Below are 17,589 nucleotides of genomic sequence, written 5' to 3' on the forward strand. Positions count from 1 at the left end.
CTTTAACTTTGATCTCTTTCCCAAAGGGAACAGTGCATTCATTCTTTCTATCTTTCTTTTGTTCATTCTTTCTTTTCAGTCCCATTGTTCTCAGAATCATTTACTGTTTCTGCTCTCACCAGCTCAGGCATTTTTGACACTTCAGTTCTTCTACTAGTGGAGCCTTATAAGGTATGCCTTCTTGCAGGAAAGCAACAAAGAGTGAAAGATAAGAGAAATCATGCCAAAGATGGTGGTGTCAGACAGGAGCAAGAGTAGAGGTCTGCCTGGGGACAGGAAAACATCTCTTTCCAGGAAAGTGGTCAAGGAGATGGAGAAATGGGAGGAGGATATGCTGGACAGCTGCCTGAAAAATAGGCTTGAATGTGGGCCCGGGTACAGTTTGTGCATCTGGGTGGAAGAAAGGGAGAAGTTTTAGTTGAGACTGTTGTTTCTGTAAAGGGAATCATCCTGGAGTGAATAGCCAGCTGAGGAGGAGGAGGGCTGGTCTGTGACGAAGGAAAGGTTTGTGATGGGTAAGGTGACCAGATGTCCTGATTTTATAAGGATAGTGCCGATATTTGGGGCTTTTTCTTATATAGGCACCTATTACCCCCCACCCCGTCCCAATTTTTCACACTTGCTATCTGGTCACCCTAGTGATGGGGGTCTTCACAGAGTAAGTCCCTCCTGGCCCTGCTTTTCCACCCCCAGCCTCCCTCTTGGTCTTGCTTAAACTGGGTACTGCCCCTGCCTCACAAAGTAAGCTGGAATGGGTGGGCTGCTCCTCAGAGCCAGTACTCTGGAGCCAGCAACTCAGTAAGCTCTTTTGTGCCATAGACCAGGCCAAGGTGAGGACAGGCAGGCAGGCAGATAGAAAGAGGGTATTTTCCAGCTCAGTGAAGACAGGGACGTTCCAAAGTTTCTTGGGTGGGGCAGGGGGAGTCATTTGTTAGTAATCAGCTGGAGAGGAAGTGAGAAGGTAGGCAGATGGGGTAGGAGAGAGTGAAGAGAAAAGATATTGTAGTTGAGTTAACTCAGCTCCCATCCCTCACCTAGGAGCGTAGAGTTAAAGAAGGCTTGGGTTCAGATTCAATACCTGTGAAATCGGAGGTGCCATTTCTGACCAGGTCTTAATGGTAAACTAATGTCAGTATTTCAGTGAAAAGAAACACCTGTTCTACTACTTATCAGCTCTATTGCATTTTAATAAGTTAAAATCTATTTTAGATTGGTACCATCAATTTAAAAATCTCCGTTACTTAGGACTAGGTTGGAATGCTGTGTTAATAAGGACATGTTGCCCCATTTTCCATGCCCTAATTATATGGAAAATAAATGTATTTCCTGCATACCTGTTTAGAGTTACAAAGACGAAACTTTCCCTTTTTGCCTTTCTTTGACTAAAGTAAGAATATTAATTGTTCAGGTTTGTCTTTAAATTTTCTCAGAAAGTGAGCATGTGTGTGTGTTCTGCAAGGTGGGAAAGGTGATTCAGCCCATGAATAAATTTTAAAACAAAATAATATTTGCTTAGGGTTACTTATAAATAAATATGAGGCAACTATTGGTGCCAAGTGTGATCCTGCCATTTGATTGCTAGTTAAATCAGTCCAGATTTAAACATGTAAACTCCTTGATTTGTATGGAGTAAGACATCTGTATTTGGTTTATTAAAACCTGCTGACATCTCCAGAACTAAATTTGTGTGCATATAGGCCTCTGGGTAGCTGTATTGAAAAAGCAGAGACATCTACTTTTTGCTCATCTGCTTACCTGACTTCCAGCCCTGTACAGGTGTGCTTGAATAAATTAACATCAGATACCTCTGATGAGCCACTGCATACATTATCAACAGAGGTGAAGATGTGAAAAACATGCTACCTGCCTCCTGTTATCACCTCCTCAACACAAAAGCATCCATTTTTTCATCATCCCGCTATGTCTGGAAACTTAGACAAAAAACTTTTTAGAAACTGCTTTTCAAGAAATGCACGCGATTTTAGGAGCAGATAGCTCCAAGAAGGTACTCAACACTAGTTTATGGTGACTATTTAATATATTTCCCCTAATATCATTAGCTGTCAGATATAGCTTGTTTCCCTTCACTAATAACAAGAAGAGAACATTTTAAGGCATCTATTTGATTAACTGTATGTCACCAGACAATCAAAACAGGTTTTTGCTATATTATCTTTCAAATCTGAACATGTTTACACTTTTGCTGTTGGTACAGGAATTCGTAGTTTTAAAAAGAATATGTGGATATACTGTACAATTCTATGAACCAGTAGGTTTCCTTAGGAAGTCACTAAAATGTGCTTGTCAACAAGTCTTTCTTTCACAAGAGAGCCTGGGTTGTAAAGAAATGATTTCTGTGACTCTTATGTTGAGTAGTAACTTTTTCTGTGGGTAGTTCCACTGATGTCAGTGGGACTATATGCAGAGTATGGTATAATCAGTCCGAGTAAGGAAGACAGAATGAAGGATAGAGTGAATTAACTTTTATATGAGTGATCTACCAGCTACTGTGTAGCAGCTCATTTTTATTGTAGAGGATGAAGTGAAAGAGTGGGGGATAAAAGCATACAAGCCCAATCTTACTCACATGAGAAGCCCTAATGTAACACCAGGCTGCTTACTTGAGTTAGGGTTGCAGGATCAGGTGTGTTGTGGAGGAAGTTCTTTCTCTTTTTCACCCTGTCATGAATTGTATTGACATCTATTACCATCATTTTATTGTTGTTGTAGTAGTTTGAAAATGAAGGTAAAGCTTACATCTTCTAAACTTGCCCCACATAACACAGGATTTTATATTGTTGTGTCAACCGGCAAAAGTAAATCCAGGACTTTTCAGTGACCTGCAAGGTCTGTCTAAATATTCACTGACCCACAAGCATTAAGAAAGGTGGTAAACATAATGAAGTCAGTAAAAGCACTGACTGGAACATGGCAAGTATGGAGGAATATTTTCCCCTGATGCAGGGCCGGATTTAGGGGCAGGCGATCCAGGTGACTGCCTGAGGTGCCAGGCTTGCGGGGGCGCTGGACTTGGGGTGCTGTTTTTGTTGTTAGCCATAAAAGGGAAATGTATTGTCTTCTATGACAGGGAGAAATCATGTATGCATTCGTGCATCGAAGTCATGAAATGGGCTACAAATGCAATAAAAGATAAGGTATTCAAATGTTTAACAAATGGAGGGGGCGTTGAAGACATTCCTCACCTGGGGCACCATTTGGTCTAGGGCCGGCCCTGTCCTGCTCTGCTCTATATGTTTAACTCTCATAATTGTCTATGAAAATTACATGTATGACTGTGTCAAGGGAAGAATAGGCAGCGTAAATGCAAGTTGCCAAAAAAAAAAAATCTTAATTCTTAATCCTGACCTACGTCTTTTTCAATCCTGAGCTTCTCTTCAATAAAGATTGCCTACTGTGCCAAATTATGTGGAGTGTTTGTGACATGGGTCCCCAGTGTCCATTGGGAACTAGTCTGGAGACCACCAAATGTATGTTCACATACAGTAGCAACAATTAAAAAGTCAACCTTTACACAATAGTGACCACACCAGGATCTATGGGATGCCAGGTAATGTTGTGGTATCACAGATACCATTGTGTGGCGACGGTGACGGTGTGTATGTTGACATTTTAATCATGATCACTGTGTATTAGTTGCCGTAAGTTCCGAATCCAGTATGTCCTCTAATGAAATCCTAGAGCTTTAACTTGTGCCTCCTAGTTCCCGGCATCATCTTTTACATGAGCACTTTGCCTTGTGCTAAGAAAGTTTTTTTTTTTTAATTAAGAGCTCATTTCATATTTAAGCTTGCCCTAAAAAGCATTCCTTAAAGATACTGCCTAAGAAATAATTTAACATTTTTGCCATAAGGCACCTACAAGCTTCATGTAAATGGACATGGAAGAGAAATGAAAGAGTTTTGTGTTTGCCAAAAATGTACACTATGAATAAAAAAGGACTTTGGTGTATATGTATATAAATATAAAGCATTTGGGATGGAGGGGGAGAGAGAGATAAGAGGTGGAACTGGGTTGAGGAAATGATTATTTTTTTAATATCTTTTTGTTTTCATCCTGTTTTTTTTTTTTTTTAAGAAAAAAACAAACAAAATCCTAAATTCCATCCCCATGCCAAACTGTATGACCTAAAACACAAATTGTAAATTCCTGGTAAAAAGCTGGTACTTTTAAAGCATTCGTGATCTTGACTAAGTATTTTACAAACTTTATTACTTACTTTAGTAATAAAGAAAATTTTTTGCCCACTTTCAATTCAGTACATTTCTCTCTCTCTCTCTCTCTCTCTCACCTTTTCTTTGCTATGCCAAAATAAAAAACAATTAAACGTTGTCTGTTTACGGTTGAAAATACAAATGGAAGACAGTTAATTTTGCTGCCCATAAATCTTAACTGTTGCCTTTGTATCTGGCACATAACATGTAAAATCAAAAAACTATATATCTATAGTTGTACTGATAGATATACAATGTATATACGTTGTATTAAAAATACAATGAAGAGGGAGAGAAATCAGGTCTACCGTGACAAGGTAAGATGGGCCCTTGATCTAAGAAGCAGATGCATGTAGCTGATGCAGGTGCTGCCATAGAGGACAGTAGATCCTCAATAGTAAGTCTCTCAGGTCTGATAGCCAGATATGGGAGCAGCACTAATTCTGCAGCCTTTTTAGTCCTTCTGTCACAGAGGGGGCACTGCTGGGTCAGTCAGCTCACTAGTAATTGTGTTTTACAGACTTCTAAAGCAATTGGCTCAGTCAGTCCCAATTCAATAAAAGTGGAAAGCGAGAGCGAGAGCACTTTTGTTCTATTTTTTACTTGAAATTATTTCATTCAGCAGTCTGTCTTTTTTATTACCAGGACTTGACATTAGCACTCCAAGCTATATTAGCATCCATTTCAGCAGTTCAGTAATGGTATTAAAAAAACACTTAACTTCAACGGTGAATGGTTGTATGACAGTACCATAAAAATCCACATTAAAAAAAAACTTATGTATTTGTCCCTGCAAATTATTTTTCACTTGTTTAACCACTTCAAAACTACGCTCTCTTGACTGGCATTTGCAAGGGCTCTTGCCGCAAGGAAAGCTTGCAGTGGAGCTGGGAGGCCACTCCACCAACAAAGGCATAAAGGGAAAAATCAAGGCATTTAAAAAAAAGGCAATCAGAACAAACAAAATAAAATCCTACCAACTAGGTAGATAACCTTCCATTTGTCAACAGTGGTAGGACTGGCACACTCAAAACATCTAAGGTTAAAAAAAAAAAAACTCTTTGGCACCTGGAACATTTCTGGGATTTCATTTTGAACCCACCACTCTCCAAACTTGGGACAGGAGCCTAACTACCTTGGCACTGCAGCATGCTCATAAATGACTGCATTAGGTTCTAAATTTTGATTAAACATTCTGTAATTAATCAATGGCAGACATGAAGCAGTTGGCAAGGTCCAGAGCTGCAAAATGTTTAAGACATAAAACATTACAAAGTAATTAGAATGTGCTCCTTCAAGAGAAGGATTGCCTTCAATAAAGAGGTAAATGATAGCATCATGTTTATTGTGGACGTAGGCAGCCAGTGCAATATGATAAACTGCAGGAGATACACATATCAGTAATCATCCACATTATTAGTGTCATTAATCATAATTCTAAAAATATGACAGCAGCAGCCAACTTTTTGACCAATTTTGCCTCTGCCTGTTGGCCGTTATAACTTCACTAATAGACTGCAGAGCTCCTATGTGTGGCAGTTTGCATTGAGAATGGAAGGTTAATTATATTTGAGCTGCTGATTCCTTCTCTCCTCGGAGAAGACTGAGCACTTTGACAATCCCAAGAGCTCACTGCTGTTAAACCAGTAAAAGTACTTTATTGAAATTTTCTTTGTTGGTCAGGAATGAGTAGATGTTTCAAATGAGATATAAGCGCCAGGCTGGGATGGCTGCTAATGTGTCTTGCTCCAAAATAATCCTTGGACAGCAAACTGAACTCATACTTCCCTTAGATCTCTTTGCATGGTCTCCCGTGGCTTGGTAAAAAGTTGAGAATTTAATAACCACTGACAATGGTATGTATGGAACAATCTCAGAGGATTGGCATTGCTGAGGAGTTGGGGTTTGAGTGGAGAGAGTTGGTATGATTGTTTAGGATAATCAGCTATCAGTTGACCTGAAAGTTGTACTTTATTCCGTAATGTAAAATTACTAATAGGAAAGCCCTGTTGAAATCCCACATAGTATTTTGTTATATATCTCTTCTGGTTCTATATAAATAAATCCCGCATTTTTAGATAACCAAAGCAGGGTGAATAGCGCATGAGGATTGGCTCTGCACTGAAGATAATAGAATAAAAGAACAACAGAATAAAATCACTGAAAGGCTTGTGAACCTTTCAAGCAAATCTGATCTAATGTGTTGCTTTGCACCAACATCTTGACAAATATATATAATTTGGTTTCAGGAAAGACTGAGTTTCACTATGAGATTTTGCATTCACTCAAACCTGAAATTCAAAGTGGAATTCATGGGTGAGATGTCAAGCAGAAGAGACTGTTTGCACAAATTCCTTCAAACCCATTGAATTTTGCCTGCTGTGGTAAAGAAAAAATGACTGATTATGAACCTTGGATCATATAATATTTACAAAGATATCATTTTAAAAATAAATGTCAATTCATGTATCATTTGAACAACAAATTCCTACAGGAAATCTGTATTCTTTAAGGGTGAAATTCTGCACAGAGGGCCAGCACAAAACCCTAAGCACCACGTAAAACATGTGGTAAGTGGCTATGTGGTGTATAGGGCCTTGTGGGGCATGCTCTGCATTGGGATGGATTTCACCTTAAGGCTCAGGTAGATTTTAGTAGCAGTCTAGGACAAATGGCCTGATTCTAACTAGTGCTGAGCACCCACAACTCATGTTGAAAGCTTACGCTCCAAATGAGGTTAAATTCTGGCTATGTAACATTTTTATAATTAGTTCGCTCATTTTGGAAACGTTTCGTGAGATAAATCTTTTTATTGTAAACTTTCTTCACTTCCAGATATTAGACAAGAGTGCTGGCTATTTTGTAATGAGACTCTGCTTCCAGGCAGCTGGCAAATAAAGTGTGAGGTTGAAGTGTTACAATGAACTTATATCATTTCTGAGTAACTCTGGCAAATACTCCAGTGGTTATGCTTTTCATTTGTAATATCTTCTGATCTTTAATGGGCAACAATAGTAATATATTAAGAGTGCGACATGACCTTGATGCTTCTGAGCACACACAGCTGTTGTGAAAGTGTAATTCTGTTCGTTCCGTAAGGATCGTCTCACTAACACCTCAACAGGTATGTACTGAGTTATTGGGCCTTTCAAGAATCCCAAACTTGTCAGATTTTACTAAAACATGGTATGGGGAGAAAACATTGTAGTCAGATATCAATTCCATATTTAACCTGAGCATCCACTCACATAGTCAGCCATCCTGCCTTCCAAAATACCATCTGAACATTAACATCTTTTATGCATTCCACAGTGATGACAAATTGTTTTTTGATTCTAGCTCTGGATTAAGTATGCAAAAGGCATGTTTGCCTCTGCCAACAAACCAATAATTCTCACTAACATCTTCAGAGTTACAACATTTATAAAGTTGCAAAGTGGAGTAAACAAACCATCTGTTTGGCTTTACCATATATGTCATGCTCTCTTATTAGCATATTACGATTCATTTAGTAAACAAATTTGGTGATTTCGTTCATGTCAAAGTTATGGGGAGCTTGAAGATGATTAACATTCCTGGGACAGGCACATTAATACATTGCTTCCTCTGCAAAGTTAAATGGCTTCTCAGGAGAATCACCCCTTGTTGACAAGATGAGACTGTCAATTTTGTTTGCCTGCCACATTAGGGGCCGTAAGGGGATGGCAAGCTCTGAGAAAGAGGAGCAGTGTAGGCAGCATAATTCACTGCGAATTGAGAAAAGAAGTCTAATTCTGATAAATGGTCGACCCCAATACATCCTACCTGTTATTACAACAGACGTGCCGTATCTGTGCAGTAAATTAGTTAAACCCCTAAAGAGTTTGGTGGGAGCTTATCTTCAAGTGAATAATTTGAGTGTAGCGGGAGCTGTCTTCGTGACCAGTGTGAATGATTTGTTTCATATTGAAAGGGATTGAAATGACTAGGTTCCACATCTTTAATTTGCGAGAACTTGCTTGTCCTTCATTTCCTGCATTTAATAAGCACTTCTTTACTTTTTTTTTTTAATAGGTGCTGAACTGTATTTTACCTTTTGGATTTTCATCCTATGAAAGGTTAATATTTTCAGATTCTATGCAATTTAAAGCCTCAAGAATCAATGTTATTGCCCGGGCTGCTCATATTAAAATTGCCATTATTTCAAAACAAAACAAACCCAAACCCAAGGCACATTAAGCACGATCAGATAAGAAGAAAACAGAATCTGCTTAAAACTGAAAACATTTGTGTGAAATCCTGGCCCCATTGAAGTTAATTGGGAGTTTTACCTTTGACTTCAATGGAGCCACGATGTTAGTGTCTTTCAGACCTATGTTATGTTGGCTTGGATGGATGGAGGGATTTTTTTTTTTATACGTAGGACAGCCAGATGAAGAGCAACTCAGACAGTAGGAAAATTAGAACTGCAAATGGAAAAATCATTTCTTAACCAGATTCCAATACTAACTAAGTTCTAGGAACTATTTTCTCATTCGTTTTTAAAGTAAGTAGGGGGAAATGGTTACTACTTCCTTCTTAAAGAAACATCAGAGTTAAGGCAAAGACCTTCTCTCATAACTATGTACACTGTTATGTTTAGCCAAGTTTTTACTTCTCGTGCTTTGATTTTAGCTGTATGAAACTCAGCATTTTCAGTGTTCAGAGATTTTGAGAAAGAAAAAATTGGCTTAGCATATGTTCGCATATTCTGGGCTTTGTTTTGCATTTCAGGCTCAAATAAACATGGAAACTGAAAGTGAAATTCAGGCAAAGCTACAACTTATTGCCTTGTTTGGGATCAAAATCACGTGAAATTGCCAATTTTTAAACAAAACCATAAATCTTCATTTATAACCTCTGGGGCAAAGAGAGGATCCACATGGAATTTGGCCCATATTTGTTCACACCAACAAAGAGAGAGAGGAATTATTTATGGTGGGCTAAGGGACTATAACTAGGACAAATGGGGTGGTACAAAGGTAAAATTTAAGCTGAATAACAGAAAAAAATTCTAGTGAGCTGTAGGCAGCTATGGGAAAAAGTTTCCCTAGAGCAGTGGTTTTCAAACTTTTTGAGCTGAGTCCCCCATTTGAGATAAAAACTTGGTTGTCTCTCCCTGCCCAACCCAGACAAAGAGAGCTTAGTCGGGGGTGGACATGGTGCTCCCTCCCCAAGCCCCACTGCATGGGTCTGAAGCCCAAGCCGCCTGGCGTCGCCGCTCACCCCCCCCCCCAACATTCCGAAGGAGGTGCGCCCCAGAGTTTGAAAACCTCTGCCCTAAGGGAATAGTGGAAATCTCAGTGCTTGGCTGACAAGGTATAGGAACATGTCCTCAGGGGAGATGGGTTGAATAGCACTGGCAAAAAAAAAAAAAAAAGGTCTGGATGACCAGGTAGTTCATTTCTATCTCTAGCTTCTAGGAAGTGTTTTCAAATCGTAGCAAACATTCTGACAAATCTGTGCTGAGTTTTGGTGGAGTAATGAAACCCCATGTCAGCTGAATGTTGTATGGTTTCAGGTTTCATAATAAAATATTAGCCGCTTTCTAGTTATAAGTGATTGATTAGTATTATTGCCTGGAAGCAAGAGGGATTTTTTTATGTTGTGTTTTAATGTAATAACTCTACAAATATTTTTTTATCACGTTACTTAATGTCGGGATCACTTACAGTAATTTAAAGCAAAGCTGTCCAAAGAGTCAAGGCCCAGTGCTGCAAGCTACTGAGCAACGTCTGCTTCCATTGAAGAAGTTAGGTGGTGGCTTTGCACAATACCTAGTTTTTGGATAAAAAGAGCATTCACTTTCCAAGCTGCACAATCCAATTTCCCCAACCTTCAAATGTCCATTAAGGGTGAACTTTGTCCCAGTGCAGCTGGGCACCCCTAGATTGGACCTAAGTGGTGCATAGGCTTTGTATCAAGCCTCTACACAAAGGTGAATTTCTCCCTATATTATTAATTCCCTCTTGCTTAAAAAAACCCAAAAACATTCATACTAAATATAAATAAACTAAAATAAAGCAGTCATTACATTTTTCTTTCCAACAAATAGATAGTAAATTAACAGAATCAGACTCATTGGCAAGTGTTGAAAGGAACTGCTGAAGAGTACCAGACTGGATTTATGAGCTGTATAAATGGCATGTGCATTTAATTGACCATATTTTTTAGACTTATAATCCCCTTTCTTTTGTTGATGCATAGTCCATCTCTCGCAAGTAAAGCTGGGTAGTAGTAGGTGGGGTGGAACATACAGTGCATTTTATTTATGGAAGAATAGTTTACTGAATTTCAGAATGAAAGGAAAAAATTACCCCCAGTGGCATCACAGTCATATAAGATAACTGTCCATAGTCAATACAGCTGAGGGTTGTCACAGAACTTCCAGTCTGACAGGGTAAAGGTGAATTGGGAAGTCTGATAACCCCCCTGCCTGTCCGCAGCCACAGATTTCATCTTTACCATAATCATCATCATCATCTTTTTAGCGGTACTGATTCATTCTTAAGATTGTTGAGTTTAGACTGCAGAATTTCCCTCTGGTGAGAATTTGTCCACACTCTTCTGCCCACCATATGACTAATTCATGAATAGCTGTATGGAAGAAGAATATTAATTACCCAAAAAAACTAGAGCCATTATGGGCTTCATAAAATGATTAGAACTTTGGTAAAACACTTTTGCTACTGTAAACAGCATTGTACAACATTTTTGGGGGGGGGAATCCCTTTTTACAAGGAAAAAATATTCAAAATGGAAATGTCTATTAGCTAAGCAGCTACATGTACACTTTTTAGTATAGAAATGTTTTTTAAAATCTCAGGTCCACAACCCCTCATTCTTCCTCCTTGCCTGAGATTGGGTAGACCCAATCTCTACGATTGGTTGGTATCTGTCCTTTAGTGATGCTCTTTGACCTTGTATTTCTCTCTTCAGATCTTTAGCTTTCTAATTCCTTTTATTTAATATTTATGTTATAGCAACACCCAAAGGTCCTGATGTAGGTGATGTACAAATGTAGGAGCAAACATTGTCCCTGCCCTGAAAAGCTATCTAAGAAGTCAAGGAGCATACAAATGATGAAAGGAGAGAGAGAGACAAATCTGCTATGTCCAATTTATATATGATTTTTCTATACACAAATACATTTGCCATTTGTATTTATTTTAGTTATGTAATTTCATAAATAAATACTAACTATCCCAAACTGCCTTTCAGCCTAGCCAATGGACATGGTTCACTTTTTTGCAGACATTGTAGTAAAAGTGTGTCGTGAGAAGATATATGAAGGAGTGGGTAGCAACCATACTGATCAGTTCAGTGAAAGCATTTCATGCATAAAGGATGATGTGGAAGAAAGCACAGGTACTTTGGGGAGGATCGGTCAAACAGGTGGCACTCAAAGGCTTGCATGTTGCAGAAGCAGAGGTTAACATGCTAAGAGTCGAGAGTAGATAAACAGGGGGCAGAGTTGTGAAGGATCTTGAAGGTCAGGATAAGAAGCCTGAACTGGATGTGGTGCAAGGGGTGGACCCACTGGAGGGATTTACAAGGGGTAGTGATGTGATCCGAGTTGCAGGTAAGGAAGATAAAAATAGCAGCAGCTTCTTTGTGAGGGGTGATATAGGTGACGAGGAAGCCAAAGAGGAAGAAGTTGCACTATTGAAGACAGGAGGTGATGATGACAATTTAAGGGCTCTGCTTATTCCTTCCTCTCTCTTTCTGTTTATGGTCTGTGCTTTCAGAGCACTGCCTCTGCTCATACACTACATTCCGAATTTGTAAAATGCCCTTCACCATGGCTTTCAACACACTCAGTTTTGCTTCCAAGCCCCACTCTCTTTTAGCTATTAATACTACTGCCTTCCTGCTTCCAGTCCTTCTCCCTTTTTATGCTGCTAGTTTCTTCAAGGCCTCTCTTCCTATCGGCTCTCCTCTCTGCTTTCATACCTTCCTTCTGCTTTCTGTCTCAGGTCCTGTATCCTCAGCAGTCCTCACCCATACATGCACACTGCAACACACACACAGACATCCGTGTCACCAGACTTTCTTTGCCATTGAAGCTCTGGAAACACTAAGGCCCTCATTCAGGAAAGCATCTCTGTTCAGGACACCACTCAAGCACCTTCTTAAGTGCTGTCCTGAGTTGGGATCTTGCAGCACACTGCCATGTTCTTAATGCACTGGACAGGAAAAGGAAGGAATGTAGAATCATCCCCCAGTGTAATGTGAACTCGTTTTCTCCCCTTTCCTATGCTACCAATCATTCACCCGCGACAATCTGAGTGGCTGGCAACTTCAATACAGAATATTCCAAATTCTAATGAAGCTTTAACCTCTATGGCTTTGGTTTCAACACAAAATTTCAAACCCACAATGTCCAAATTAATGCAGGATTTTCCCCTCAGTGCGCTCCTCCCATCCTTAGTGGAATGTTTTTGCATATGATATTTAGGAGGATTATTAAACACAAGTGAAATAGATTAAGAAATGAATGTAAAATAATCAATTCTTTTGAACTGTGGTTGCATAATGGAAATCGACTGCTATGAATGAACTTATGTTCCGAAGTTATGAACAGCAGAGCTAATGCACTGCCATGAGTTCATCTTTATTATTGCATTACACCTGAATCTATTGATAAAGTAGAGGGTTTTTTAAGCTAGGGATGGCACTTAATTGAATAAAAGTCAATGTAATTATATTAGGAAAAGCCAACAGTACTGCTGACAGCGGAAAAGGGACACTGCTGAACAGAGTGCCAGAACTTGTCCACACATTTCTGCACATCGTTTAGCTGACAGATATTAAGGGCTGGTACATAGATTAATTAGATTACTGATTGCCACTGCTGTAAGTGAGAATTGAATCAGGGAGGCATCTTGCCCTATCGTAGCATCAGTGGGGTTGCATCTTTTCACAGATCATCCTCAGGAAGGCATATGTCCATTTGGGGGTCTCAGAGCATCCTTTTTAACCATGTTAATTTATTGTTATCTCTTCATTCAATGAATTTTGAAATTATTTTCACTACACATCTGGCTGCTGTTTTCCTAGCAGCAAATTGAGGAAATAGTAAGTGCAGATGTGTGAGAAACGACAGACAGCTAAAGTTAACCCAGCCAGTTTTACATGGAAACACATTCCCATATTCTTTTTAGTGTGAAATCAAGGGTTGGGGAAAGGGAGGAGGAGAAATGGTAAGAAATAAATCCAGAAGAGCATTTCAGGAGTTTGCAGTTAGCTGTTATTTTGATAAGCACAACTGTGCTTTTACACTCACGCAATAACTCTGGTGATACCATAGCCGCTTGTCAGCATATATAGGCTTCCACAGTAAGCATTTCCTATGCCATGCTTAGCAACTTCCACTTGGAGTCATCTACCGTCTGACACTGGAAAGGCAAGGAACAACTGTGTTGAAGCAGGGACTATAGGGACAACTTCTGTTTATCATTCATGTCTGTACACACTGCTTGCATCTGTTTAGAGCTCATTTGTGGATGATGATGTGAATTTGCTTTGTCTAATTTGATTTATGATTTTGGATTGTGTGGCTGATCCAATATCCACCACGACAGCAGTGTAAGTGAGCTGATGGCTGACAGAAAATGATCTCACAGTCCACACATTTTTTAACCTGTATTTTATCATTTTAAGATTTTGTTTATTTTTTAAACCAGATATGTCTGGATTGGAATGTGAATTTGTTCTCTCTCTCTTTCTCTCTCTCTCTTTCTCTCTCTTTCTCTTTTGTGATCTCGATTTAGCAAAAGATTAGAAAGCTGATCTTATCACAAGGTAAGCTCAGCCTTCATAAGTGCAGTGTGGGGATGTGTATAATACACTTCTGTGCCTACGAAAAGCAACAGTACTATATTTGCTTGTGTGAAAAGTGTGTTTCCCACATGGGAATAGAACAATAAATGCTTTCCACTTTTCTTTACCCTTGGACATACCTCTCAACTCTCTCTCATTATGAGAGCTCCATTTTGGATCCAAATTTACCTACATCCTGTGCAGATCTGGTTGGAATAAAATGAAGTGCAGTATCAGTTTGACATCCGATCCATCCTCAGTCTGAGAACAGTAACCTTCACTTGCAGAAGAATGGGTTTGATCCTTTCCATCTCTAACTTCTCACGTTTATCACTGTAAATTATGTACAACAGACATGATGAATCATGAAATAGTTAATAGAAAATTAAATAAATTAACCCCACATCATTTTAACGTTTCTGCATTAGTATTTGTCTTATGACCCATACTGAGTCACTGTATCATATTTGGGACTTCAGCTGGTTGAGAGATATGCTCTTGTGGGTTTTCTAAAAATGAAGTTTCCAGTTAGGAAATACTGCCCATACCTGACTTTTAATTTTTTCTTTTGATGCTACTCTAGGACCCGAAAGTACAGAGAACATTGGGTCATTATGTGCCCTCTTGTCCAATTTTGTATCCAGTACTTTTGATCTTTTTTGTGTGTTATGCTATTCCATTGATAAATCCTCTCTCTCTCTCTCTCTCTCCCTCCCTCCCTACATTCAGACTCTGATCTTCAATTTATAATGAGCAGGCAGACCTGGTGAGCCTGCATGTTGTAAATTGTAGGATTCGTGTCCTTAGTTTGCAAACTGAAAATGTTAAGCAGTGGAACTTCACTAATTCTTACGTCACAAATTTGAAATTCCAATCATTCTCCCCTCAAAATATCAGTCTCATCCTACTTCTCAGCAATGGTTCAAAATCAGAGTACTCTAATGTGAGGTCTTATAATTACTAAAACTTTATTTTGTATTATCGTAATTAAAATGAAACATTTACCAAACATACTTTCTGTGATGAAGTGTTTTGATATTTTTATCATGTTTGTTGGTTTACTCACTAATTTTAAAAGTTTTCCAGTCATTTGTGCAAATCAGTGAAGTTCTACTGTGCTTAAAATCTGTAGACTATCTAAAAGGCTTACATAAAAAATGGAGAGTAAAATTCAATGTTTCAAATAGGAGACTATATTTCACAATTACTGAGATGAAGCCTTATGTTTCACTGCATATATAGATCCTTAATTCTTGAAGATAAGACCCTGATCCAGCAAAGCACCTGAGAACATGCTTAACTTTAAGCTCTTGAGGCCTGATCCAAAGCCCACTGAAGTCAGTTGGAGCTTTCCCAGAGACTCTGGAATAGTCCCACTGATTTCATGCTTAAAGCTAAGCATGTGCTTAAGTGTTTTCATGGATTGACGCCAAAGCCCTGTGCATTCATCCATAATTTTTACTGGAAATTCTATTGCTTGAGTCATTTCAAATTGCACTGGACCAAGCACTAGGAAATATACTTTGGAGAACAACAACCCTGCTCTGACAGGAGGATGGACCAGATGACTTTGGGTGAGATTTTTAAAAACATCTAGTGGCTTTTCTTCACCGTGCTGCAGTGAACACTAGAGGGCTGTAAATTGTAGAGGCTCTAAAATGTTGTGTTCTAACTTCCCTATGTGTAGACGCTGCTGAGGCACTCTAAAAGGTACCTAGTGTGCGCTGGTATAGACCCGTTTGAAGCAGTACTACATAAATGTGCTTTGTTTGTCAGCAGGGTCTACACAGTGCACTTAGAGCACAACACTTTAGAGAGCTCTTACATTTACATCCCTCTGAGGTACATTGCCACACTTTGTAGACAAGCCCAAATTGACTTTCATTGGGACTTGTGCTCCTAATCCCCATAAGTGTTTTCATCTGGGCCTGATTCTGATCACCCTTATACTTCTTTGATTTGTGATTTACACCAGTTTTAGTGAGATCACAATCAGGACCTGTGACTACATACTACCCAATTGTCTTACTCTTGTGCTTCTCCTGTACTGTGGTTTTTGATTTTGCAGAGTTTTTTTTTTTTCTTCCTTGAATTACTGTTTCTGAAAACCCCATTTCAAGAATCAAAAACAGTATGTCACATTGTTTATTAGGCTGAAGTATGCTTTCAACCGGAAACATAAAGGCTGCAGCCACTGCTGAGGCTAATGATGATGGGTGGTAGTGGAAAAAATAAAGTAGGGTGGGTTATGTTTTTGTTTGTTTGTTGGAAAGGGTTTTTGTTTACTTTGTTTTGTATTTGTCATTTTGTTACAAATTCCTCCTCTCCCTTATAAGAATGATTGGATTTTCAAGAAACCAGGGGCAACAATAGCTTTGCATTTTAAATGATTGCTAAATCAGAAATGTATGTTTCATGCTTGGCAACTATACATTTAATGAAAATTACTGTACATTTTTTTCTCTTTCTTCCCTTCCTTCTTCTTTTCCCAGGCACAGTGCTAACATAAACCTGCACCGTAAACTGTTGACCAAAGAACTGGATGACATGGGACTGGACACCTCTCAGCCCTCTCTTAGTAAGGACCTCCGTGATGAATTTTTGGTGAAGATCTATGGCACCCAGCATCAAATGGGGCTTGACGTAAGGGAAGACACCTCCTCACCAGCTGGTACTGAGGATTCCCACATGAATGGGTATGGAAGGGGCATGTCTGAAGACTACATGGTCCTAGACCTGAGCACCACCTCCAGCATCCAGTCTAGCAGCAGTATCCATTCCTCAAGAGAATCTGATGCAGGCAGTGATGAGGGGATTCTCCTGGATGACGTTGATGGGGCGAGTGACAGTGGGGAATCTGCACACAAAATGGACACCCCTGCCATAGGTGTAGGTATGGGTTCCGACCTTCCAGGATCCCTCATGTTCAACAATGTTCCAATGAGCAACGGTGGGATAATGTGTAACATTTGCCACAAAATGTACAGCAACAAGGGGACCCTCAGGGTGCACTATAAAACGGTGCACTTGCGAGAAATGCACAAGTGCAAAGTCCCTGGGTGCAACATGATGTTTTCCTCTGTCCGCAGCCGAAATCGGCACAGTCAGAACCCTAACCTGCATAAAAACATTCCCTTCACTTCAGTAGATTAGTTTAAGGACGGACACGCAAATGCCAGCTCTCACGGAGGGCCTACCATGTTTGAACTGCCATATACAGTCTATATATATATCTGTGTGTGTGTGTGTGTATGTGTATATATATATACATACACACACACACACACAGATATATATATGTGTGTATATATATATACACACACACATATATATCTATTTTTCTTTTTAACAAAAGAAAAACACCAGGTGCTTTTGTTTGTTTGTTTTCATTTTCCTTTGTTGGGTTTGGGGTGGGGGACAGGGGAAGGTTAAGAAGGGATGGAATCTTTAACTGGGGGTGAAATACCCTTAATAAAAACCACAAAAACTTGCAATTAGCCCCAGTTTTGTTATGAAA

At 39.3% G+C, this 17,589-nt stretch overlaps 1 protein-coding gene across 1 annotated transcript in view; it reads left to right on the plus strand.

The window, feature by feature from the left end:
- Positions 1-17,225, plus strand: part of BNC2 (basonuclin zinc finger protein 2) — a 289,425-nt gene extending 272,200 nt beyond the window's left edge. The window contains exon 5 of the mRNA XM_065406666.1: positions 16,565-17,225. Coding sequence (XP_065262738.1) covers positions 16,565-17,225 — 661 coding nt within the window. The remainder of the gene's footprint in view (positions 1-16,564) is intronic.
- The last annotated feature ends 364 nt before the right edge of the window (positions 17,226-17,589 follow it).

Source organism: Emys orbicularis, chromosome 6 (genome assembly GCF_028017835.1).
Source record: "Emys orbicularis isolate rEmyOrb1 chromosome 6, rEmyOrb1.hap1, whole genome shotgun sequence".
Lineage (NCBI taxonomy): Eukaryota > Metazoa > Chordata > Testudines > Emydidae > Emys > Emys orbicularis.